Source organism: Symphalangus syndactylus, chromosome 11 (assembly GCF_028878055.3).
Source record: "Symphalangus syndactylus isolate Jambi chromosome 11, NHGRI_mSymSyn1-v2.1_pri, whole genome shotgun sequence".
Taxonomy (NCBI): Eukaryota; Metazoa; Chordata; class Mammalia; order Primates; family Hylobatidae; genus Symphalangus; species Symphalangus syndactylus.
Window position 1 is genome coordinate 36,431,690 of NC_072433.2, and position 24,774 is coordinate 36,456,463.

The window sequence follows — 24,774 nt, forward strand, 5'->3', positions numbered from 1 at the left end:
ACAAGCCCTCAGGTGGCCAGGACCCTGTGCCCCAGAGAGCAGGGAGCCTGTGCTGTTCTTGAGGGACATGAGGGACTCCCCCAGCCCCGGAAGTAGCACAGAAACAGCTCTGGAGAGGAGGATGGGGAGATGGGGGCACTCCTGCAGGACCAGGGTGGGAGAAGGGATGGGCATAACCAGGGGGCCACCCTTGCCGCCACCTCCAGGGCCCCTGGGGCCGAGCCCCACCCAGCTCTCCCAGCTTATCTTTTCTGGCCAGTAAGGAGGATTGCCCACGTGTGCTTAGCATTTCCTCTGCCTGTGACCACGCTGGCTGTACCAGAAGGAAGGGGCCTCGATCTCAGAAGTGACCACGTGGAAGGTTGCCTAAGACTGAGAATGCTTGATTAGACTTCGTGTGAGAAGAAATAGCTTCTGCTGAGTTGAGCCACTGAGATTTGGAGGTGTTTGTTGCAGGAGGTAGCCTTTCCTGACTAATACTCCCTCCCTTTCTCCAGTGTCTGCCCGTGCAGGGGGAAGGTGAAGGCTGAGTGGTTGAGTGATTATGCTGCTGAAAGCTCGAGATGTGGGGACTGCTTTAATGGTTTCATCAAATCCTCCTGACAGCTGGTCCCAAGGTGGGCTGGGAACTCTGGGACAAATGTCTGGGCTTCTCCATCAGCACCTGTGCAGCCACCTCCCAGGCCCTTGTGTTCAGCCCTGACTCCCACCACTCACAGGGTGACCTTGGGCAAGTCACCACCTATTTCAATGGGAAGGCTTCCCCAGTGGGATAGAGGGGATCATGGTGCCCCCTGCCCCATCTCACAGGGAGAGCAAATGCCAGGAAACCAAAGCAGACACTATTTTAAAGGATTTATTTTCCAGAAGTCCTGAGGGGCAAGGACAGGACAGGAGGGAGAAGGAGATCCCAGGACGCTTGAGGGCCCCGTTCATGGGCAGTAGGCAGATTAGTCCTTCTAGTGCCTGTGGCAGGCAGGTTGACCCTGGGTTTGGGAGGGACACAGGGCCTGGATGACACTGAGCTGGATGCCTAGGCAGTGTCACTCCCCACACTTTCAACCTGAGCCCCACAGCAAGCCTATAAGGTGGACATTCTCACTGTGATTTGTCAGGCTGGGTTCAGGGAGTGAAATGGCCTCCTCCAGTTCCACAGCTTCAAATACCCTACAGAGCGGCACCAGGCTCCCTCAGAAAGGATCAGACACTTGTAACATTTATGTCCTTTACCTGGGACACTGCTGTCCCATACCGGCTGTATGAAAAGAATATTTCTCAAGAGGAAGAGGAAGCCAGGTGCGGTGACTCACGCGTGTAATCCCAGCACTTTGGGAGGCTGAGCCAGGAGGATCGCTTGAGCCCAGGAGTTTGAGACCAGCCTGGGTAACATGGCAAAACCCCGTCTCTGCAAAAATCAGCCAGAAAGGCATAGATAGACCCAAATCCCAGTCTTTAGCCTGGCCTGACCACCTGAGAATGGTCTCTACCCAGGATTCCTTCACTCAATTACACCCTACTCTTTGCCTCCTGCCACAGAGAGAGAGAGAGAGAGAGAGCTACGCTACCACAGCCAGCTTCCTCCCAGGGCCAGGAAAGCTCCATCTTGTCCCCCTCTCACAGTTCCTAAAATTCTTCCATTCATCCATTTGGCCTCTTAAGTATTTACTCTGTTTTCAAATACATATATAACTCCAGCTTATAATACCAAGTCAAGGGTAGTCATTCACACCATAGCATGAATTTGATTGTCAGCTATGTAAGGAAGGAGGCAGGGAAAGTGGAATGGGGGAGTACTCTGAAGAGGCCAGGCCTGGGTATTGGAGGTTGGAGGACCACCCAAAAAAAGCCTGAGGGGAGAAGGAAATGTAAGCAGACACGACACATAGGTAAAGCGGGGAAGAAAGGTATGGGAGTCTCCTATTAGGAAAAAAAGGGGGAGGCTGGGTGTGATAGCTCACGCCTGTAATCTCAGCACTTTGGGAGCCCAAGGAAGGTGGATCACTTGAGGTCAGGAGTTCAAGACCAGCCTGGCCAATATGGTGAAACCGGTCTCTACTAAAAATACAAAAATTAGCCAGCCGTAGTGGCACACACCTGCAATCCCAGCTACTTGGGAGGCTGGGGTGGGAGAATCGCTTGAACCCAGGAGGTGGAGGTTGTAGTGAGCCGAGATCATGCCACTGCACTCCAGCCTGGGTGACAGAGTGAGACCCAGGGAAGAGGCCAGGTGCTGTGGCTCACGCCTGTAATCCCAGCACTTTGGGAGACTGAGGTGGGCGGATTACCTGAGGACAGGAGTTCGAGACCAGCCTGGCCAACATGGTGAAGCCTCGTCTCTACTAAAAATACAAAAATTAGCCGGGCGTGGTAGCGGGGACCTGTAATCCCAGCTACTCTGGAGGCTGAGGCAAGAGAATCACTTGAGCCCAGGAGGCAGAGGCTTCAATGAGCCAAGGCCACACCACTGCACTCCAGCATGGGTGACAAGAGCGAAACTCCATCTCAAAAAAAAAAAAAAAAAAAGGCAGTGGGGGAAGAAAGGTGAATCTGGGCAAATTCGGGGCTTCACATTGACCCAGCTGGCCCATTTCTAGTGACCTTAAGTCTCTGTATTGCTATGTAACTGCCTTTTGGCAGGGAGAGGGGAGGGACATTAGTTTTATTGATTTTGTCTGCAGCCACTTTCTGGGCTCTGATTCTGAGCCGGGGCCTGTCTGCAGAGCTCTATGCTAGAGGCTTGGAGACTAGAGTAACTTAGCTAGAAACCTTGGTCCAACTAGTGGAAAGGTCGGGGAGATAACCCCCAAATCCCAAGAATCTGCGGAGACTGTGACTAGGGTTATTAAGAGGGGACAGAGGGCCAGGGGACATCTAATACATGAAATGGAATTACCAGCTGCTTGGGCGAGCAATGCCTTGGAGGGCTGGTGGGGCTACACATGTGCAGGTGGTGGGACTTTCTGGATGTCAGCAACATCCCAGACAAAGACCCAGAAGTGGGATGTGTAGTATGGGTTTGGAGAACAGGGAGCTAGAACCCAACATGCATGAAGGGAAGTGGGCAGGCTGGAGACAGAGATGGAACCCAGATCCAGAGGGCCGCATGGCAGGCTTGGGACCTCAGCTTAGGGCAGTGGGGAGTCATGGAAGGGTTTAAGCAGGGGAATCGATGATGGGAACAGGACCCTCTGGCTGCAGGGAGGGAGGCAGAGGATGGGTTAGAGGGTTCGGGGGGAGATGGGAGTGACAGCATGGAGGTGACCAAGGGTGACAGCCACAGGGATGGAGATCAGGGAATGCAGAGAGTTGGCACAGGCTTCCGTCGGGGAGCAGCTGTAATGGCAGGGAGGTAGGGCTCCTGAGCCTTCCTGGAGGAGCCAAGGCCACGGTCATCAGAGTAGGCTCTTCATTGGCCCAGCTTATCGAGAATCATCTTCACCCAGGGCACTCTGGGATCGGCACAGATCTCCTTATCCCTGAAGGTTAGCAACCTGGAAGGAGGAGACCCCAGAGACAATGCAGCAACATTAGCACGCAGCAAGGATGCCACACCCTTGGGAGCTTAGCATTTATGAGCCACCTACTTTATGCAGGGCTCAGCATTTATGAGTCACCTACTACACATGACATTATCTGCTAAATAGAGTGGTTCAAAATTTACAAGCCACCTGTGGTGTGAAAAGAATATTTCTCAAGAGGAAGAGGAGGCCAGGAGCTCACGCCTGTAATCCCAGCACTTTGGGAGGCCGAGGCAGGAGGATTGTTTGAGGCTAGGGGTTTGAGGCCATCCTGGGCAACATGGCAAAACCCTGTCTCTACAAAAACATACAAGTCAGCCAGGCATGGTGACATCTGCCTGTGATCTCAGCTACTTGGGAGGCTGAGGTGGGAGGATTGCTTGAGCTCAGGAGGTCAAGGCTGCAGTGAGCCCAGATCTCTGCTCCACTGTACTCCAGCCTAGGCAACAGAATGAGACCCTGTGTCAAGAAAAAAAAAAAAAAACAAGGAAGAGGCAGCAAGGACTTCCAGGACCCTCAGCTCTTTAGTCCCAGCCTTGAGTTCCAGATCAGGCCATGAAATAGAATCCCCAAGAGTTGGGTTTTGTTTTTGTTTTCTTTTTATTTTTTGAGATGGAGTCTCTGTCACCCAGGCTGGAGTGTAGTGGTATGATCTCGACTCACTGCAATCTCCACCTCCTGGGTTCAGGCGATCCTCCTGCCTCAGCCTCCGAAGTAGCCAGGATTACAGGTGCCCACCACAACGCCCAGCTAATTTTTGTATTTTTAGTAGAGCTGGGTTTTCACCATGTTGGTCAGGCTGCTCTTGAACTCCTGACCTCAAGTGCCTGTCTCGGCCTCCCAAAGTGCTGGGATTACAGGAATGAGCCACTGCGCCAAGCCAGAATCCCCGAGTCTTGTAATATCACTTAACTACTCTCAGACTCAAGACACATTCTTTCTAGGGTCCCTTCTGGCTCAAAATCCAGTGATCACATATGATTTGATTGATTGATTGATTGATTGATTTTAGAGACAGGGTCTCACTCTATTGCCCAGGCTTGTCTTGAACTCCTGGCCTCAAGTGATCCTCCCAACTCAGCCTCCCAAAGTCCTGAGACTACAGGTGTAAGCCACTGCACTCAGCCTTTTTTATTAAAAAAATAAAATAAAATAAAGACAGAGTCTCACTAAGTTTCCAGGCTGGCCTCAAAATCCAGGGCTCAGGCAATCCTCCTGCCTCAGCCTCCCAAGTAGCTGAGAGGCACTACCGTGCCCAGCAATTGAGCATCTATTATGTGCCAGACATTGAGCTCTTCACCTTCCTCTTACTATTACTGTGCCCTGTAACACTCAAGAGGCCCCCTAACCTTTTGGTGCTCATTTCCTCACCTGTGAAAAGGGGGTCATGATGGCACCTACTGCATAGGATTGTTTCAAGGATTAAATGAGTTCATATTTATAAAGTGCTTACAGCAGTGCCTAGCACTTAGCAAGCACTCTCTGTGTGTTTGATAAATACAAATAAGTCAAATAAGTGTAGGTTATTACTTCATTATACTGTTGGGGAAACTGAGGCTCAGAGTTAAAGAGACAAGAACTCTGGGAGGGCTTCCTGCTTCAGCCTTTTTTATTATTCACCTGCAGATCCCTCTAAGAGATGGTGTCAGCAATAAGGAGGAGGAAGATGAGAAGAAGATAATAGAGGCCCAAAGCGGGTCATGTCCCCAAACCCCAAATCTCCAGGTGTGAGATTTGGTGGGCAGCAGGTTCTGAGCAGTTGGAGAAGCAGCCAGAGAGGCTACTGCAGAGAGGGCAGGACCTGTCACCCGGCCAGGTGCAGGTGCAGGCCCCAGGCCAGGGAAAAGGAGGCAAAGAAGCCAGAGAAACAAGCAAAGGAGAACAAGAAACTCAGGAGAAAGCCCTGAACGAGGAACCAGGAGTGAGTTCTGGCTCCAGCCTGGGCAGCCTTGAGCAGGTCACTGTCCCTTGCTAAGCCTGTTTCTCCATCTCTACTGTGGGAGTCGTTGAACCTCCTCATAGGATTGTTGTGAGAATTAAACCAGTTAACACAGGTAATGATCAGAACAGTGCCTGGCACTTGGGAGGCACCTTGGAAATTTTAGCTCTTAATGTTATTCTTCTGGTCAAAATGGGCTGCCTTGGACTTCTGGGAGCCTGGAGAGGATCCAAGACACTTCTGGTGTGAGCTTTTTTTTTTTTTTTTTTTTTTTTTTTTTTTTTTTTTTTTGAGACAGAGTCTCCCTCTGTTGCCCCAGGCTGGAGTGAGGTGGAGCGATCTCGGCTCACTGCAACCTCCACCTTCCAGGTTCAAATGATTCTCCTGCCTCAGCCTCCCAAGTAGCTGGGACCACAGGCATGCACCATCACACTCAGCTAATTTTGTATTTTTAGTAGAGATGGGGTTTCACCATGTTGACCAGGCTGATCTCAAACTCCTGACCTCAAGCGATCTGCCTGCCTCGGCCTCCTAAAGTGCTGGGATTACAGGCATGAGCCACCACGGCTGGTTCACCATCCATTTTTGCCCAGAACCTGGGAGCATCTTTGCTGACTCAGTGGCACTAGGTATACTTCTATACCTGCTATACCCAAATATCCTAGATGCCACAGCTACTGACTACCTACTGCCATGCCCACACTGTGGTGGCACCCTGTTCACTCAGCTCTGCATCCTCAGAATCTGACATGTTGCCTGACACCTAGTAAGCACCTGATGATATTTGCTAAATGATCACATTATTTTTGTTTGTAGTCCACCCAAGCCTGAACTGAGTCATCTCTTCCAGCCAAGCCATCCTGGCAGGCATCCGGTAGCCCTGCCACATCCCTCTCATCCCTGAGTGTGTCCCACCCACCAGCACCTGGGCCATCCCAGGCTGTACCCGTGAGGCCCACCAAGGCCCTGTGGCCCCAGCTCCCTACTCACACCACGCCAGGCCTCGGGCAGGAGTCTGAGGTCCAGTAGAAGTGTTTCACCACACGCAGGGGCAGACGGTAACGGACATAATCACGGCAGCAGACGCTGTCTTCCATGTTGGCGCCGTAGGGGCCTAGGGGAGGGGCGCCCAGTGAATTCACAAGCTGGAGCCCAGAGAGGTCACCCTCAGCCCCAGCCCCTGATCTCGGTCTCTCCAGGCTCCAGGAAAGAGATGCAGTTTTTCTGTTCTCATGTGGAAGGATGGTGACCAGAGGATTCTGAGCCCTCCAAGACCCTACCCTTGGAGCTTCTGAGAAGCCACTTAGGGTCCAATGTCTACACTCTGGGACAGTCAGCTCTAGGAGCAGGGATTCAGAACAACTAAGCATCAGCTGTAGCCTGAGGCCTAATTTCCTCCTCTGACCAAAGGGGTAATTACAGTACCAGCTTCAGAGGGTCTTTAATGCATGAAAAGCGCTCAGAAAGCCCAGCAGCTGGGAACAATTCTTGTTTATAGCTGCCCGACCCCACTCCAATGCTCACTCCTCCACCCAACACAGCACAAGTATAGAGTAGGGTGGAGAAGAGGAGTCAGGAATCCGTGATGAGGACAGGTTTTGGACAAAAATGAATAGTGAGCCCAGAGCAGTGGCTCATGCCTGTAATCCTAACACTTAGGGAGGCCAAGATGGGAGTTTCACTTGAGGTCAGGAGTTCGAGACAAGCCCGGTCAGCATGGTGAAACCCCATCTTTACTAAAAATACAAAAATTAGCCGGGCATGGTGGCGGGTGCCTATAATCCCAGCTACTCAGGAGGCTGAGGCAGGAGAATCACTTTAACTCCAGAGGTGGCGGTTGCAGTGAGCCGAGACTGCGCCACTGCACTCCAGCCTGGGCAACAGAGACTCCATCTCAAAAAATAAATAAATAAAATGAAATAAAAATTAAATTTAGGCTAGACGCAGTGGCTCATGCCTGTAATCCCAGCACTTTGGGAGGCCGAGGTAGGAGGATCATCTGAGGTCAGGAGTTCGAGACCAGCCTGGCCAACATGGTGAAACCCTGTCTCCACTAAAAATACAAAAATTAGCCAGGCGTGGTGGTGCATGCCTGTAATCCCAGCTACTCGGGAGGCTGAGGCAGGAGAATTGCTTGAACCTGGGAGGTAGAGGTTGCAGTGAGCCAAGATTGCACCACTGCACTCCAGCGTGGGCAGCAAGAGCGAAACTCTGTCTCAAAAAATAAAATAAAATATAACAAAATAAATAAAAATAATAATAACATTTTAAAAAATGGATGGCGGGAGGGCAGCACCAGCTTTCCAAGGGAGAGCCCCTTGCCCCAACCCTGCCTTCCCCGACTCAGACCTGACCCGTAGAAGCTCCTCACCCACACCCCTAGGGCCCTATGCTTGAGTTTTCTGGGGCAGGAGATCCTGAGGCTGTGCCCACCACAATCCCCAACCCAGCTGAGACAGATCCTAGACTCCAAGCCTTCGAGACTGCCCATTCAACAGACTTGTAAACTGAGACCCAGAGAAGCGCTGCGACTAGCCGAAGGCCGCAAGAGCCATCAGCAGACTGAGGTCTTCTGCTCTCGGTCCAGTGCTTGTCCAAGACATGAGGAAGACACCCCACTGTCCTCCCTGGCCTCTGTAGGGGGCCTTCCTGCTCCCCAGACTCACCTGCCTCAGTTGCTTGAAGCACCACGGCAAGGAGGATGAGGACAACCAGGAGCGCGGTCTGTAGGCGAGCCATGCTCTGTCCTGTATGTCTCAGCCCAGGTGTCTGCAAAGGGACATAGGAAGACCTGCTATTTAAGGTGCTGGATCCACCCACAAGCTTCACTTACTTACCTCTTAGTCACCGGGGTGCCCAGAGTCACTTGACATTCACATCTCAAAAGGAGAACTACCTCCCACTTCCTCCAAAGTGGAGAAATTCTCTTTGGCGGGGAACCACTCAGAGGGGACCCCCCCTCAACTCTGTCCTCTCCTCTGGTTTCAGACGGACTTGTAAAATCCCCCTCTTAGAGGCTTGTGCTCCCTAGGGTCTCCTCGCTGTGTGGCCTTGGGCATGTCTGGGTGTCTCTGGGACTTAGTTTCCCCAGCTGGAAATGGGGGAGATGGTTTCACAGCTCTGTTGACTTCACTGATTGTAAATCAAGTGAGAACATGGACCAACCCTCACCTAGAATTGAGGCCTGTCTTGTACCCTTAATGACGGCATTACTGATCTCTCTTCAATGGGAGAGGCCTATGGACCCATTGACCCATCGCCAGCCTCTTCTGGGGCTTCTCGCGAAGTCCACATTTGGGCCAGGTCGTGGATTTCTCAACGGTTTATGGAAAGCATCCACCCACACTTCTATCCTGCCTGATCTTCCTTCCCAGTGGCTGCCGGGCTCTCCCTCTCCCACTCCCGTCTCAGTCCCTCACCATGTCCATGTCCCTTTGATTCTGCTTCCTAAATCTCTCTCAGATCTGCTCCTTCTCTCCAACCCCACTGTCTCTGCCCAGTCCAGGCCACCTCCACCTCAGGCTGGGATGCTGGCCCCCCTCAATGCCATCCCTACTCTGCAGCAGCCAGCGTGAGCAGTCCAGAGCTACACACTCTCTCTCCTGCTTCAAAACCCTGCTGTGGCTCCCCATTCACCTAAGGGCAGGGCCCGGGCTCCTGTCTGTGGCCTTCAAGTCCCTGTTTCCGGACAGGCCTTTCTCTACTGGTCTCCCTCCCCTGAGGGATCACACCACACTCCTCACACTTCCTCAAAGGGGACTGCGGCCTGTCCCTGGCCTTTAATGTCACTTTCCACATCTCTACCGCATAAACTCCTACTTATGCGTCAAAGCTGTTTGAAATGTCACGTCCTTGGTAAGCACACCCTCTCAGGTCTTCAAAGCCTTCTAGGGGACCTGGAATGTGGCCCTGAGCAGACTGGGTCAGGTTTTCTCTTTCTCAAGCCCCTCCCTAGAAGCCAGACTCCAAGCTCTAGGAGGCTGGGGTCTCCCTTCATTTTTCTTGGCATTCCCAGGGCTCTCTGAGGATCAGGCACATGGTGGGTGCTCAGAACACATGGGCTGGGTGCGGTGATTCATGACTGTAATCCCAGCACTTTGGAAGGCCCAGGCAGGTGGATCTCCTGCGGAATTCAAGACCAGCCTGGCCAACATGGAGAAACCCCATTTCTACCAAAAATACAAAAATTGGCTGGGCATGATGGCATGTGCCTGTAATCCCAGCTACTTGGGGGGCTGAGAGGCAGGAGAATCACTTGAATCCAGTGAGAGGCAGAGGTTGCAGTGAGCCAAGATTGCGCCACTGCACTCTAGCCTGGGTGAGAGAATGAGAGTCCATCTCAAAAAAAAAAAAAAAAAAAGAACACATCTAATGAAGGAGGAAACTGAGGTTCAGACAAAGAGAGGACTTGCCCAGTTCACAGAGCCACACAGAGGCTACGCCAGGCCTGGAACTCAGAACTTGGGACTCCATGTATAAAGGGACCCATCCATTCATCCAATTCCTTCATTCAGCAAATATTTATTGAACGCTGTGGTAAACAGAATAATGGCCCCCCTAAATGTCCACATTCTAATCCCCAAAACCTATGAATATGTTACCTTACATGGTAAAAAGGACTTTACAGATGTGACTGTTTACGGTTTAGGATTTTTGTTGTTGTTGTTTTAGCAGCAGGATCTCACTCTGTCACACAGGCTGGAGTGCAGTGGTGCAATCACAGCTCACTGCAGCCTTGACCTCCTGGGCTCAAGCGATCCTACTGCCTCAGCCTCTCAAGTAGCTGGGACTACAGGTGTGTGCCACCACGCCCTGCTCATTTTTATTTCTTGTAGAGATGGGGGTCTCACTATGTTGCCAGCGCTGGTCTTGAACTCCTGGCCTCAAGCAATCCTCCTATCTCGGCCTCTTGAAGTGCTAGGATTATGGGTGTGAGCCACCATACCTGACCTAGGATCTTTAAAGAGGGAGATTTATTGGATTATCTAGACAGGCCCAAGGCAATCACAGAGTTATTTCAAGAGGGAGGCAGTGGGTCAGAGTCAGAAGAGATGATGGATGACAGAGCAGAGGTCCCAGTGATGTGGAACTGTGAACCCAGGGATGCAGGCAGGCTGGAGAAGCTGGAAGAGGCAAGGAAACAGATTCTCCCCTAGAGACTCCAGAAAGAACTTATCCCTCCCCACACCTTGATTTTAGTCTACTGAGACTGATTTAGGACTTCTGACCTCCCAGGCTATTGGATAATAAATTTGTGATGTTTTAAGCCACCAAGTTCATGGTCATTTGTTACAGCAGCCAGAGGAAGCTCATACAAGCACCTACTATGTGCCAAGTTCACTGCCAGAGCCTGGGAAGGCAGCCTGAACAGGAGAGTAGGGGCCCCTGCTCTCATGGAGTTTGTCTTCCACAACAGACAAACGTGGCAAACAAGGTAATGTCAGGCTGGGAGGAACACCGGGAAGCGAATGAAATAAAGAAGCAGCTTTGGGATAGGCAGTCAGGAAAGGCCTCTAGAAGGGGGTGACATTTCAGCTGAAATTCAAAGATAGAAAGGAGGCCAGGCACGGTGGCTCATGCTTGTAATCCCAGCACTTTGGGAGGCTGAGGCAGGCAGATCACTTGAGGTCAGAAGTTCAAGACCAGCCTGACCAACATGGTGAAACCTCGTCTCTACTAAAAATACAAAAATTAGCCATACGTGGTGGCATGCACCTGTAATCCCAGCTACTTGGGAGGCTGAGGCAGGAGAATCCCTTGAACCCGGGAGGCAGGCAGAGATTGCAGTGAACCGAGATCGCACCATTGTACTCCAGCCTGGGTGGCAGAGCGAGACTCCATCTAAAAAAAAAAAAAAAAAGATAGGAAGGAGCCTGCCAGGGAAAGACACAGCAGATGCAAAGGCCCAGACAGAGTGAGAGGGCTGAACAGCTGAGACAGAGTGGGTAGAGACAGAATGGGTAGAGATGCAGAGCACAGCTGAGTGGAGAGGCTGGCAGGCAGGGACCGCAGGGTTCCTCTGAGCTCCTGCTAGGATGCAATCTAAAGTGCATGGCATCACCTCAGAGGACCTCTTTTCAAAAGTCATGACCCAGGACCAGCCACAAAAGAACAAACACTGTATGATTCCACTGCTTTGGGGAACCTGGAATAGTCACATTCACAGAGACAGAAGGCAAAATCGTGGTTGCCAGGGGCTGGAGGTGGGGGAATGGGCGTTAGTGTTTCATGGGGACACAGTCTCCATTTTGCAAGATGAAAGTTCTGGAGGTGGATGGTAGTGATGGTTGCACAACAATGTGAATGCACTTAATTCCACTGAACTGTACACTTAAAAATGGTTACAATGGTAAATGTATGTGATTCATATTTTTACCATTTTTTAAAAGGTGCTCCCCTACAATTAAATCAAGTCCCTAGTATTAATTACCAGTTGACAAGAAATACAGGGGCTAGAGGAAAAAGATAAATGGCCCTGTGAGGAAGCAATCAGACAACCCCAGAAGGTGGAACCTTCCAGATGCTCTTCAGGATAACTGTCCTCAGATCATCAAAAAGTTAATGTTGGTCTGGTGCGGTGGCTAAAGCCTGTGAGCACTTTGGGAGGCCCTGGCAGGTGGATCACTTGAGGTCAGGAGTTTGAGACCAGCCGGGCCTGCATGATGAAACCCTATCTCTACTAAAAATACAAAAATTTAGCTGGGTGTGGTGGTGCATGCCTGTAGTCCCAGCTACTTGGATGACAGAGGCATGAGAATCACTTGAACCTGAGAAGAAGAGGTTGCAGTGAGCCGAGATCACGCCACTGCACTCCAGCCTGGGCAACAAAGTGAGTCTCTGTCTCCAAAATTTAAAAAAAAGTTAATGTTGTTTTTAAAAATAATAAAGTGAATAGAGCATTTAAGATTAAAAGAGGCTTAAGAGACATAACAGCCAAATGCAATACACGGACCTTGATTGAATCCTAGTTTTGAAAAAACAGTCAGGGCACAGTGGCTCATGCCTGTAATCCCAGCACTTTGTGGGTCTGAGGATCGCTTGAGGCCAGAAGTTTAATACCAGTCTGGGCAACATGGTGAAAACCCCTCTCTACAAAAAATACAAAAAAATTAACCGAGTGTAGTGGCATGCGCCTATAGTTCCAGCTACTTGGGAAGCTGAGATGGGAGGATCACTTGATCCCGACAGGCAGAGGTTACAGTGAGCCAAGATCACACCACTGCACTCCAGCCTAGGTGACAGAGTGAGACCCTATCTCAGAAAAGAAAAAGAAAAAACAAGGGGCCAGGCACAGTGGCTCATGCCTGTAATCCCAGCACTTTGGGAGGCCGAGGCAGGTGGATCACCTGAGGTCTGGAGTTCAAGGCCAGCCTGGCCAAAATGGTGAAACCCCATCTCTACTAAAAATACAAATATTAGCTTGGCGTGGCGGTGCGCACCTGTAATCCCAGCTACTCAGGAAGCTGAGGTAGGGTAATTGCTTGAACTCAGGAGGTGGAGGTTGCAGTGAGCCAAGATGGCACCATTGCACTCCAGTCTGAGCAACAGTGTAAGACTCCATCTCAAAAAAAAAAAAAAAAAAAAAAAAGAAAAAAACCGCTCTAAAAGATCTTTTGGGAACCAGTGGGGACATGTGAAAATGTGAATATGGGCTGAATAGTATAGTAGATATTAGTGCTTTATTGTTGATTTTCTTCGGTGTAATGTAGGAAAATGTCCTCATTCCTAGAAGATGGAGTATTTAGGGATAAAGGTCATAAAACACTGAAGTATTTAGGGATAAAGGTCATGATCACCTTACTTTCAAAGAGTTCATGGGAAAAAAAATGTGTGTAGATATATATGATATGTATGCAATATGTGTGTATACATATGTGTATGCATAACTATAGATGTATGTGCCTATCTACATATGTGTATATATATGAATATGTATGTAATATATGTGCATATATGTGTGTATAGCTACAGATGTATGTACATATCTATATATGTGTGTGTATATATATGGATGTGTATGTAGTATGTGTATATATATGTGTATGTATAACTATAGATGTATGTGCATATCTATGTGTATATATATGAATATTTTTGTAATATGTGTCTGTATATGTGTGTATATACGGATGTGTATGTAGTATGTATGTGTTTATATATATGCATATGTGCATGTATAGACATAGATGTCTGTGTATATGTGTGTATAAGTGTGTATATGTGTGTGTGTGTGTGTGTGCATATCTGCCAGAGAGAGAAAGGAGACACTAAGTATATGTGGTAAACTGAGCATCAACAATGTTGCAGCTTGGCAGCGGATAAACTGGTGATCACTGAACTACTCTAAGGACTTTCCTGAATATTTAAAATGTATCATATAAAGGGAGCTGAAGGTATTGTGTTGGGGGGAAGAAAAAACAAAATAAATAAGAATAAAATGTGTCATAATAAAAACTTCAAATGGCGGAGAAGAAATCTTCTTTAAATGTGGAAGTCATCCTGTGGCCTATGGGCGGCTGTTGGAGGACTGAAAGTGCATGACAGAGAATTGGCCTGGTGGCTCTTCATCTGAACCTGGGGTTTTCTTACCGGGGCACTCCAAGGCCGAGGTCCCCCCTGGAGAGCCCCTGAGTCCCCAGGGACTCGGCAGGGCTCCAAGTCCTTGCTGCTGGCTCAGCCTTTGCAGCAGCCACCCTCCCCATCACCCCTATCCCTGGGCTTATAAGGAAGGTAAGTCACACCTGGGGGCCAGCAACCTTTGCACCCCCAGTGCCCTTGACCTCCTGGGAGCTGGAGAAGAGGCAGGCATGGCATTCAATGCCATGGCCAAAAAGGACACGGGGAACCAGCTTTCAAAGAAAGGAAAGGGGAGTTCCTCTTGGGGCTGCAGGTGGGGAATCACCAGAGACACAGAGGGCAGCTGTTGCTGATGGGAGTGTCTTCTCTCCTCCTGTCAGGTGTTTTATGTTGGTGTTATCCTTCTGTCTACGCTGCAATGTGTGGAAAGCTCCCAGATCTAACCCTCTTTTCCTCAACCTTCCTTCTTCTTTTGTTTAAATTAATGTGCTTATTAAAAATACATTAAGGTAGAAACAACCCAAATGTCCATCAGCTGATGAGTGGATACAAAAAATGTGGTATATGTATGATCCAGGAATCCCGCTGCAGGGTATTTATCCAAAAGGAAGGAAATCTGTGTATCAAAAGATGTCATACACCCATGTTTATTGCAGCACTGTTCACAATAGCCAAGATATGGAATCAACCTAAGTGTCCACCAGTGGAGGAATGGATTACAAGAATGTGGTATATATACACAATGGAATGCTATTTAGCCATAAAAAAGAATGAAATCCCATCGTTTGCAGCAACATGGATGGAACTGGAGGTCCTTATGTAAAGTGGAATAAGCCAGGCACAGAAAGACAAATATCATATGTTCCCACATATGTGGGAGCTAAAAAGTTGATCCCATGGAGGTAGAGAGTACAATGATGGGTTACCAGAGGCAAGGGAGAGGTATGGGGGGGATAAACAGTAATTGGTTAAGAAGTAAACAATATAGTTGGTTAGAAGGAGTAAGTTCTAGTATTTGATAGTATAGTGGGGAGATTACAGTTAAAAATAATTTATCGTATATTTCAAAATAGCTGGAAAAGATTTATATATATATATATATATATTCTTTTTCTTTTTGAGGCGGAATCTCACTCTGTCACCCAGGCTGAAGTGCAGTGGCACGATCTTGACTCACTGCAAGCTCCGCCTCCCAGGTTCACGCCATTCTCCTGCCTCAGCCTCCTGAGTAGCTGGGACTACAGGCACCCGCCACCATGCCCAGCTAATTTTTTTTTTTTGTATTATTAGTAGAGATGGGGTTTCATTGTGTTAGCCAGGATGGTCTCGATCTCCTGACCTCATGATCTGCCCGTCTTGGCCTCCCAAAGTGCTGGAATTACAGGTGTGAACCACTGCACCTGGCCTGGAAAAGATTTATAATGGTCCCAACATAAAGAAATGATAAGCTGGGCACTGTGGCTCACGCCTGTAATCCCAGCACTTTGGGAGGCTGAGGTGGGCAGATCATGAGGTCAGGAGATCGAGACCATCTTGGCTAAGACGGTGAAACCTCATCTCTACTAAAAATACAAAAAATGAGCCAGGCGTGGTGGCGGACGCCTGTAGTCCCAGCTACTCGAGAGGCTGAGGCTGGAGAATGGCATGAACCCAGGAGGCGGAGCTTGCAGCGAGCTGAGACCGTGCCACTGCACTCCAGCGTGGGCAACAGAGCAAGACTCTGTCTCAAAAAAATAAAAAATAAAAAAAAAAAAGAAATGATAAATGTTCGAGGTGATGGATATCCTAATTACCTTGAGTTGATCATTACATATTGTATACAGTTATCAAAATATCACATGCACCCCCAAAATATATACAACTATGAAATCTCAATTTAAAACATAAAATATATGCGGTATATACATGCAATAGAAAATTATTCAGCCTTACCCAGCATTTTGGGAGGCCGAGGTGGGCAGATCATTTGAGGTCCAGAGTTCGAGACCAGTCTGGCCAACATGGTGAAACCCTGTCTCTACTAAAACTACAAAAAACTAAGCCGAGCATGTTGGTGCATACCTGTAATCCCAGCCACTCGGGAGGCTGAGGCATGAGAATCGCTTGAACCTAGGAGGTGGAGGCTGCAATGAGCCGAGATGGCGCCACTGCACTCCAGCCTGGGTGAAAGAGTGAAACCCTGTCTCAAAAAAAAAAAAAAAAAAAAAAGAAAAAGAAAAAGAAAAAAAAAGAAAAGAAAATTATTCAGCTTTAAAAAGAAAAGAAATTCTAGAACCAGTCACAAAAAGACAACAGGTCTTATACACCACTAATATAAGGTACCCAGAGCAGTCAACTTCACAGAGACAGAAAGGAGAATGGTGGCTGCCAGGATGGGTCTGGGAGGTGGGGAATGGGGAGTTATTGTTTAATGAGGGTGGAATTTCATTTTGGGAAGATGAAAGCATTCTGGAAATGGAAAGTGGTGATGGTTACACAACCATGTGAATGTACTTAATACCACAGACCTGTACACTTAAAATGGTTTAGATGGTAAATTTTATGTTACGTATATTTTAGCACAACAAAAATACACAACAACATATAAATGTGTATTTGTACAAGTGTATAGTTTATATGTGGAAAGATACACAAACAATCTCTATTAGCTGCCTCCAAGGACTCAGGGTAGTGGGTGGTGCAGGTGCTCAGAGGGGAGGACTTACTTTCTACCAAACGCCCTTACGTATGATTTGAACATTTTTCTATGTGCATGACTGACCTATGCAAAAAGATAAAATTTTAAATTCATGCATTACAAAACGGGTAGAATGAAAAGCAGTTTTCCCACCTCTGAGATGCTCCTCACCCCCATGCCAGGTTTAAGTTCCTTTCCTCAGAGGCAAACAGGCTTAATGATTTCTTGTTTGTCCTTCAGAAATAGGCTATGCATATTGCAAGCTTCTGTGTAAAGGAAGGAAGATGGGAAGTGAGGAGGAAGAAAGGGAGGAAGGGATGGAAGGAACGAAGTATGCAGGGGGTAAAAAGGAAGGAAGAAAGGAAGGGAGGGAGGGAAGGAAGAAAGAGGGAGGGAGGGAGGAGGGAAGGGGGGAAGGATGGTGGGAGGGAAGGATGGAAGAGCGAGAGAAGGAAGGAAGAAAGAAAGGAGGGAAGAAGGAGGCAGGAAGGAAGAGCAGCAGATAAGATATACAAAAACACTGTTTTGCACCTTGCTTTTTTCACGTAAAATGCATCTATCAAAACATCTAGCCAAACCATGTTCTTTCTATTGGCTGGGTGGTTTTCCATGATATGGATATACCATAATGCCTATAGCCAGTCCCCTACTGATGGATATTTTGGGGTTTTCCAGTCTTTTTCATTTATAGAATAATGTCAAAATAACCTTCCTTGAGTGTACTTGCAAGGGGGAATGCTTCTGGTGGGCAAATTCCTGGAAGTAGGGTGGCTGGGCTTTTATATATCCACAGAGATTTAAAAAGAAAGCCCCTGCCCTGAACAGCTGTCTCGGAGCTTCCTCTTTTCAGCAGATGCAGGGGGTGCCCCAGGACAGGCTCTGCATCGGGTTGGGAGGACCACTTCAACCACTGATTTCTTTCTTTCTTTTTTTTTTTTTTTAAGATGGTATCTTACTCTGTCACCCAGGCTGGAGTGCAGTGTCACAGTTACAGCTCACTGCAGCCCCGATCTCCCCAGGCTCAGGTGATTCTCCCACCTCAGTTGTTGTATTTTTAGCAGATATGGGGTTTCACCATGTTGCCCAGGCTGGTCTCCCACTCCTGGGCTCAAGTGATCCACTAGCCTCAGCCTCCCAAAGTTCTGAGATTACAGGCGTGAGCCATCGCTCCCAGCCCGAGACTTTTTTTTAATAGAGATGGGGTTTCACCATGTTGCCCAGGCTGGTCTCGAACTTCTGGGCTCAAGGAATCTTCCTGCCTCCACTTACCAAAGTGCTGGAATTACAGGCATGAGCCACCGCACCCGGTCGACATTTTCATCACCACAAAAAGAAACCCCATATCATTAACAGTCACTCCCCATTTTCCCCTATCCCCAACTTCTGGCAACCGTGAATCTATTTTCTATCTCTAAGGGTTTATCTTTTATGGGTATTTCATACCCATGGAATCATATATATAATACGTGGCATTTTGTGTCTGATTTCTGTCACTTAATGTTTTCAGAGTTCATCTGTATTGTAGCATGTATCAGCACTTCATTCTTTTTCATTGCTGGATAATATTCCACTGTATGGATGGACCACATTTTGTTTATCCATTCATCAGCTAATGGGCATTTGGGCAATTTCCACTTTTTGGCTCTTGTGAATGAGCCAAATGCTCATTCACAAACAATGCTGCTACAAACAATTGTGTGCAAGTTTTTATGTGAACGTGTTTTCCATTCTTTGGGGCATATATGTGGAAATGGAATTGCTGGGTCATATGTTAACTCTAGGTTTAACTTTTGGAGAACCTACCAGGCTGGTTTTGTTACTGGATTGTGCCGTGCAGTTCTGGGCTCTTGGTGTCCTAACAAAGAAATGGAAGAGACACACACGGAAAGCAAAGCAAAGCAGCAACAGGGTAAGAAGCGCAGTGTCCACTCTCAGATGAGGGAGCGGATTGACCTCTGCAGATGAGATCAGCATCAGCTTGGTGTAATTTGGGTCTTTTCATGAGTTTTTTTCTTCTCATCCCAAGGCTGCCTAATCTCTAGCCAGTGTTTGGCTTTTGATTGATAGATGTGTTGCTCAGTTACTTTGGGCCCTTGTGCGCTTCTGTGTCTCCTCTATCCCATAATTTTAAGTACATGCATGATATACAGCCCATATGCATGAACCTTAAGTAGCTGATAATCATGCAGGATTATGTGAAAGCTTTTTCTCTAATGTGCATGCCCATCTCTGAAGAGCTTCCCCTTAGTGGTTTGGTCTGGATCTTGCGGGCCATGGGGTCCTTGCTCACTGCCTTTTTTTTTTTTTTTTTTTTTTTGAGACGAGTCTCCCTCTGTTGCCCAGGCTGGAGTGCAGTGGCACAAAATCGGCTCACTGCAACCTCCACCTCCCAGGTTCAAGTCATTCTCCTGCCTCAGCCTCCCTAGTAGCTGGGATCATAAGTGGGCACCACCATGCCCCAGCTAATTTTTTTGTATCTTTAGTAGAGACAGGGTTTCACCATGTTGGCTAGCCTGGTCTCAAACTCCTGGCCTCAAGTGATCCACCTGCCTCGGCCTCCCAAAGTGCTGGAATTACAGGTGTGAGCCACTGCCCCCTCTCTCCTTGCTCACTATTTTATCTCACTTTTGTTTTGGCTGCGGAACCTCTGCTTTTCATCTCACTTCTTGCTCATCCACCCCTTCACCTTGTTTCTGTTCTCTGCTTTTACTTATTCTGTCCTTCATCCAACTTTCAATTCCCGTTGCTATTCTCCTGCCTCATTTTCAAGGAGGTTCTACCATTTTATATGAGTGTTCTCTCTATTTCCCCACCAACCTTTGCTATTGCCTGTCCTTTTGATTACAGCTATCCGAGTGGGGGTGACATACCGTCTCTCTGGCTTTGATTAGCATTTCCCTAACGACTAATGATGCTGAGTATCTTATCATGTGTGTATTGGACATTTGTCTATTTCCTTTGGAAAAATGTCTGTTCAAGTCTTTTGCCCATTTTCCATTTTTCGGTTATATTGTTTGTCTTTTTTGTTGTTGACTTGTAATGGTTCTTCATGTATTTTGATATTAGATCTCTATCAGATGTATGATTTACACATATTTTATTCTTTGGGTTGCCTTTTCACTTTATTGATAACGCCTTTGGAGCACAAAACCTTTTCACTTGGATAATATCCAATTATCTATTGTTTCTTTGGTTACTTGTGCTTTAGATATTATATCTAAGAAACGGTTGCCTAACCCATGGCCATGAAGATTTGCTCCTATGTTTTCTTCTAAGAGTTTTATATTTTGATTCATTTTGAGTTACATTTGGTAAATGATGTGAGTGAGGGATCCAACTTTAGTCTTTTGCATGTGGATATCCAGTTATGTCAGGTTATTTATTGAAAAGACGATTCTTTCCACCATTGAATTATCTCGGCACTCTTATCAAAAATCAACTGCCCATAAATGTATTCATTTATTTCTGGACTCTCAATTTCTACACAATCTTTTTTTTTTTTTTTTTTTTTTTTTAAGAGACAAGGAGCTTGCTCTGTTGCCCAGGCTTGCAGTGGTGCAATCACATCCTTGAACTTCTGGGCTCAAGCCATCCTCTCTTCTCAGCCTCCTGAGTAGCTGAAACTATAGGCATGCAGCACTGTACCAGGCTAATTTTATTGTTTGTTTGTTTTTGGAAAGACAGGGTGTCACTTTGTTGCCCAGACTGGTCTCAAACTCCTGGGCTAAAGCGATCCTCCCACCTCAGTCTCCCAAAGTGCTGGGATTACAGGTATGAGCCCACACCCAGTCCACAATCTTGATTACAGTCCTTCATAGTAATTCCCTCCTCCTAGGTCTTCTTATTTTTTTAATTTTCAAACAAATCTTTCAAATATGCAGAAAAGTAAAACAAATCTTGGGATCCACAACCTAGATTTAACAGCAGTTAACATTTTACTATCTTTTGGTTCACTAAGAAATAAAATATTTTAGATAGAGCCAGGATGGTAGCTCGTGCCTGTAATCCTAGCACTTTGAGAGGCCAAGGGGGGCAGATTGCTTGACCTCAGGAGTTCAAGATCAGCTTGGGAGACATAGTGAGATCTCGTCTCTACAAAAAATAAAATAAAATAAAATAAAATAAAATAAAGAAATAAAGTATTTTAGATACAACCAGAGCTACCCTACCCCTACCCCCACCCATTTCCCCTCCCTATCTCTTTTTGGGTAACCACAAAACCACCTAGGAAGTCACTGGCGTCCTTGCCAAGGATGTCATTGCACTTTTATAGTCTTATGAATAAGACATAGCACTGTTCTGTGGGCCTTAGTATTTTACGTAGGCAGCATCACATAGGATGTAACCTTTTACAACCTGCATGTTTTGTTCACGCTTATCTTTGTAAGCTTTTTCCCCATGTTGATCCACATGAATCTAGTCCATTCATTTTTACTTTGAAGCAAGTTCTATTTTGGTTTCATCCATTGTTTATTCCTGGATTCCCCTGTCAGTGAATATTTGGTTGTTTCTAGATTTTCACTATTACTTGTAGTTCCATAATGAATGGACATTCCAGTGTGCACCTTCTTGTTCCCTTCATCTTTTTGTTTATTTTTGGCTCTAAACTTGGTTATCCACTGAGGGACTTGCTTCCCCTGCAGGCTTCTAAGAGGTGGCTATTATCTCCTCAATAGCTGTTCTACTGTGGGGCTGGGGATAGAAGAGGCATTGCCCCTTGCTCTTTATAGCTACTTCCAAACCACACATTTTTCCTCCCTAAAATCCCCAGCTTTTTTCCTTAGTTTAATTTTTTTAAAAAAATAGAGACGGGGTCTCACTATCTTGCCCAGGCTGGTCTTGAACTCCTGGCCTCAAGTGATCCTCCTGCCTCAGCTTCCCAAAGTGCTGGGATTACAGGTGTGAGTCACCTCACCCAGCCCCACAGCTTCTTTGACATGCAAGTCACCACTTTACCATCCATTGCTCCCTCCGGTTGCAGCCATCTACACATCCCTGTCATTCCCCCTCCTTCCATGTCTGTTACAGCTCCCAGCTTATAGTCATTCTCTCCAACATGATTCTGACATAATCATGATTTCCTTTTGGGGGTGTGTGTGAACATGTTTTAATTGCAGGATTCTTAGATATAGTGGTTAATCCATTGCTCACAATTCCTTACTAACTAAGAGTGCCTCATGCTGGAAACACACGCCCTCCCCTTACATTACATTAAACTCAGGTGATCACATCTCTTTTTTTAATTAATTAATTTTTTTATTTTTGAGACGGAGTCTTGCTCTGTCACCCAGGCTGGAGTGCAGTGGTGCCATCTTGGCTCACTGCAAGCTCTGCCTCCCGGGTTCACACCGGTTTTCTCCTGCCTCAGCCTCCCAAGTAGCTGGGACTACAGGCGCCCGCCACCACGCCAGGCTAATTTTTTGTATTTTTAGTAGAGACGGGGTTTCACCGTGTTAGCCAGGATGGTCTTGATCTCCTGATCTTGTGATCCGCCCGCCTCGGCCTCCCAAATTGCCGGGATTACAGGTGTGAGCCACCACACCTGGCCGATCACATCTCTTTAACACAGAGTTCTTGTGTTAAAAGATTCTCATCTTTGTTAAGCCAAGACTGTGGTGCAAAAGGAATATTTCATTAGCTGAAGTCACTACTATTTGCTAGAAACATCCATTACTTTAGAATACTTCAACTATAAAATACATTGAATTTTCATGTATCTTAACCATACACATGTGTAACTAACACTAAATGCAGTTCAGTCATTAAAAATTAAGATTCTGGGTTGGGTGCACTGGTTCACGCCTGTAATCCCAGCACTTTGAAAGGCCGAGGCAGGAGGATCGCTTTAGGCCAGGAGTTCGAGACCTTAGCCTGGGCAATATAGCGAGATGCTATCTCTACAAAAGAATTTAAAAATCAGCTGGGCATGGTGATGCATACCTGTAGTCCCAGCTATTTGGGAGGCTGAGGCAGGAGGATTGCTAGAACCCAGGAGGTCAAGGCTGCAGTGAGCTGTGATCGCACCACTGCACTCCAGCCTAGGCAACAGAGCAAAACCCTGTCTCAAAAAAGAAAAAGAAAAAAGACATTCTGGGAGCAGACTACAAATATACAATCTGGCTGAATTCCCCAGGTAAGACCCTCTGCATTATTAATTAATTGCTAATACCAAACTGAGAGCTCGGTGACCCACACAGTGTACAGCTAGGAAAGCAAACAAGGCCTTCATATCTCGGAGCCACGTGGTGATTTCAGTAATCAGCCTTTCTGTCCCATGGTCCCCTTTCCTCCCATGAGCTTGTCCTCCACCTGCCTCAGGCCCTCACTCCCAAGGTCATACCCTGAACACTGTCATTACCAGTAGCTGCCCTTGCATAATCTCAACATAAAACACCCCACTCCAACCACCACCATCTGTCTGTCCAGCTCATTGCCTTGAGCATCCAACTGCAATAGTCCTTTAGGCTCACCCAGGCTGATCCTGCCCTTTTCCTTTGCCTCTCCTTCACGTCCTTAATTGTCACCTTGCTAAGCTCCCAACTTCCGTGGGAGCTTCTTCCCAAATAACTTCAACTCTCATTCCTGCTAACTCCTGGTAAAACCGGAATCCGGAAAATCTAACTCTCCACCAACTCTGCACCTGCCACAGCGCAGCTGACATGGCTGGAGAAAACCACCCAGTGACGCTAATGGCAATCCAAGATCACTCACCTCAGTGCCACCCAAAAGTCCCACTGCGTTTCCCTGACTCATTTGCTCTCCCACTCTCTTTGACTATTTCATACTTTCCTCTCTCCACTCAAACCCTCAAACTCCTCCTCACTGATCTGCACTTGAAACCTGTGACCCTGATTCTCATGTCCCCGAGAAAGGAGAAGTTACCAGAAGACCACACCCACCTGCAACCATCGCATCTGCCCACTGCATTTTCCTTGTTCCTCACTCAAGGATAAGCTTGTCCAACCCAACGCCTGTGGGTTGCATGAGGCCCAGGACAGCTTTGAATGTGGCCCAACACAAATGAGTGAACTTTCTTAAAACAGGAGATTTTTTGGACGATTTTTTTTTTTTTTAGCTCATCAGCTATCATTAGTGTTAGTGTATTTTATGTGTGGCCCAAGACAATGCTTCTTCTTCCAATGTGGCCCAGGGAAGTCAAAAGTTTGGACAGCCCTGAAGGACATCACTCCTCAATTCTCCTGTTTCTTTCCTGCATCATCAATCTCCTCCTTTCTACTGTATCATTCTCTCTCTCTCTTTTTTTTTTTTTTTTTTTTTTTTGAGACAGAGTCTCGCTCTCTTGCCCAGGCTAGAGTGCATTGGTGCAATCTCAGCTCACTGCAACCTCTGCCTCCCGGGATCAAGCGATTCTCCTGCCTCAGCCTCCCGAGTAGTTGGGATTACAGGCACACACCACCACACCTAGCTAATTTTTGTATTTGTTTTTAGAGACGGAGTTTCACTTTGTTGGCCAGGCTGGCCTTGAGCTCCTGACCTCAAGCGATCCACCTGTCTCAGTGTCCCAAAGTGCTGGGATTACAGGTGTGAGCCACCATGCCCCGCCCTACCGTATCATTCTCACTGGCATGCAACAAACCAGTAATTCACCCATCTTAAGAAAACAGTGCATTAGGAAAACAGATCCCACATCCCCTTCCGGGTGCTGGACCTTTACAGTAAAACTCAAAAGAACAGTCAATACTTGCTATCTTCAATTCTCCTTTTCCTTGTCTCTTCATTCCAATTCTGATTGCAAATACTTCTTAGGAATTCCTTGGGATGGCAGAGTCACGAGAGGAAGATCCACTTCAGAGAGGGGAGAGATGAAACCCTGGAGCACACTTTATTCCTGAGGTTCTAATAGGGGATTAAGAAAATACTTATGGTTTATGTGGGAGAAATCGTTGAACACGTGAAGGATATAAATGTCTTCTGTAGTTAAAAAAGGAACCATTGGAATCAGGTAAACTAGCATGTATTAGATAATGTAACGTCAGATGTCATAACAAACAAACCTCAAATTGTATAGTGGCTCAGATACAGTAAGTTTATGTTTCACCACA

General features: G+C 47.2%; 1 protein-coding gene across 1 annotated transcript; it reads right to left on the reverse strand.

The window, feature by feature from the left end:
* Positions 1–842: 842 nt before the first annotated feature.
* CCL22 (C-C motif chemokine ligand 22) lies at positions 843–8,303 on the reverse strand. The gene is made up of 3 exons (XM_055233217.2): positions 8,124–8,303; positions 6,448–6,571; positions 843–3,491 (listed from the first exon to the last, which is right to left on the reverse strand). The coding sequence occupies exons 1-3, from the start codon at positions 8,194–8,196 to the stop codon at positions 3,407–3,409; spliced, it is 282 nt and encodes a 93-aa protein (XP_055089192.1). The 5' UTR covers positions 8,197–8,303; the 3' UTR covers positions 843–3,406.
* Positions 8,304–24,774: the final 16,471 nt, after the last annotated feature.

Bases quoted from the DNA above. Each gene is read 5' to 3' on its own strand.
- CCL22 (XM_055233217.2), bottom strand. From the start codon at position 8,196: ATGGCTCGCCTACAGACCGCGCTCCTGGTTGTCCTCATCCTCCTTGCC. The intron at 6,572-8,123 runs GTGAGTCTGGGG...CCCCTCCCCTAG, and splicing joins GCTTCAAGCAACTGAGGCAG to GCCCCTACGGCGCCAACATG. The intron at 3,492-6,447 runs GTGAGTAGGGAG...TCCTCCTTCCAG, and splicing joins TGCCCGAGGCCTGGCGTGGT to GTTGCTAACCTTCAGGGATA.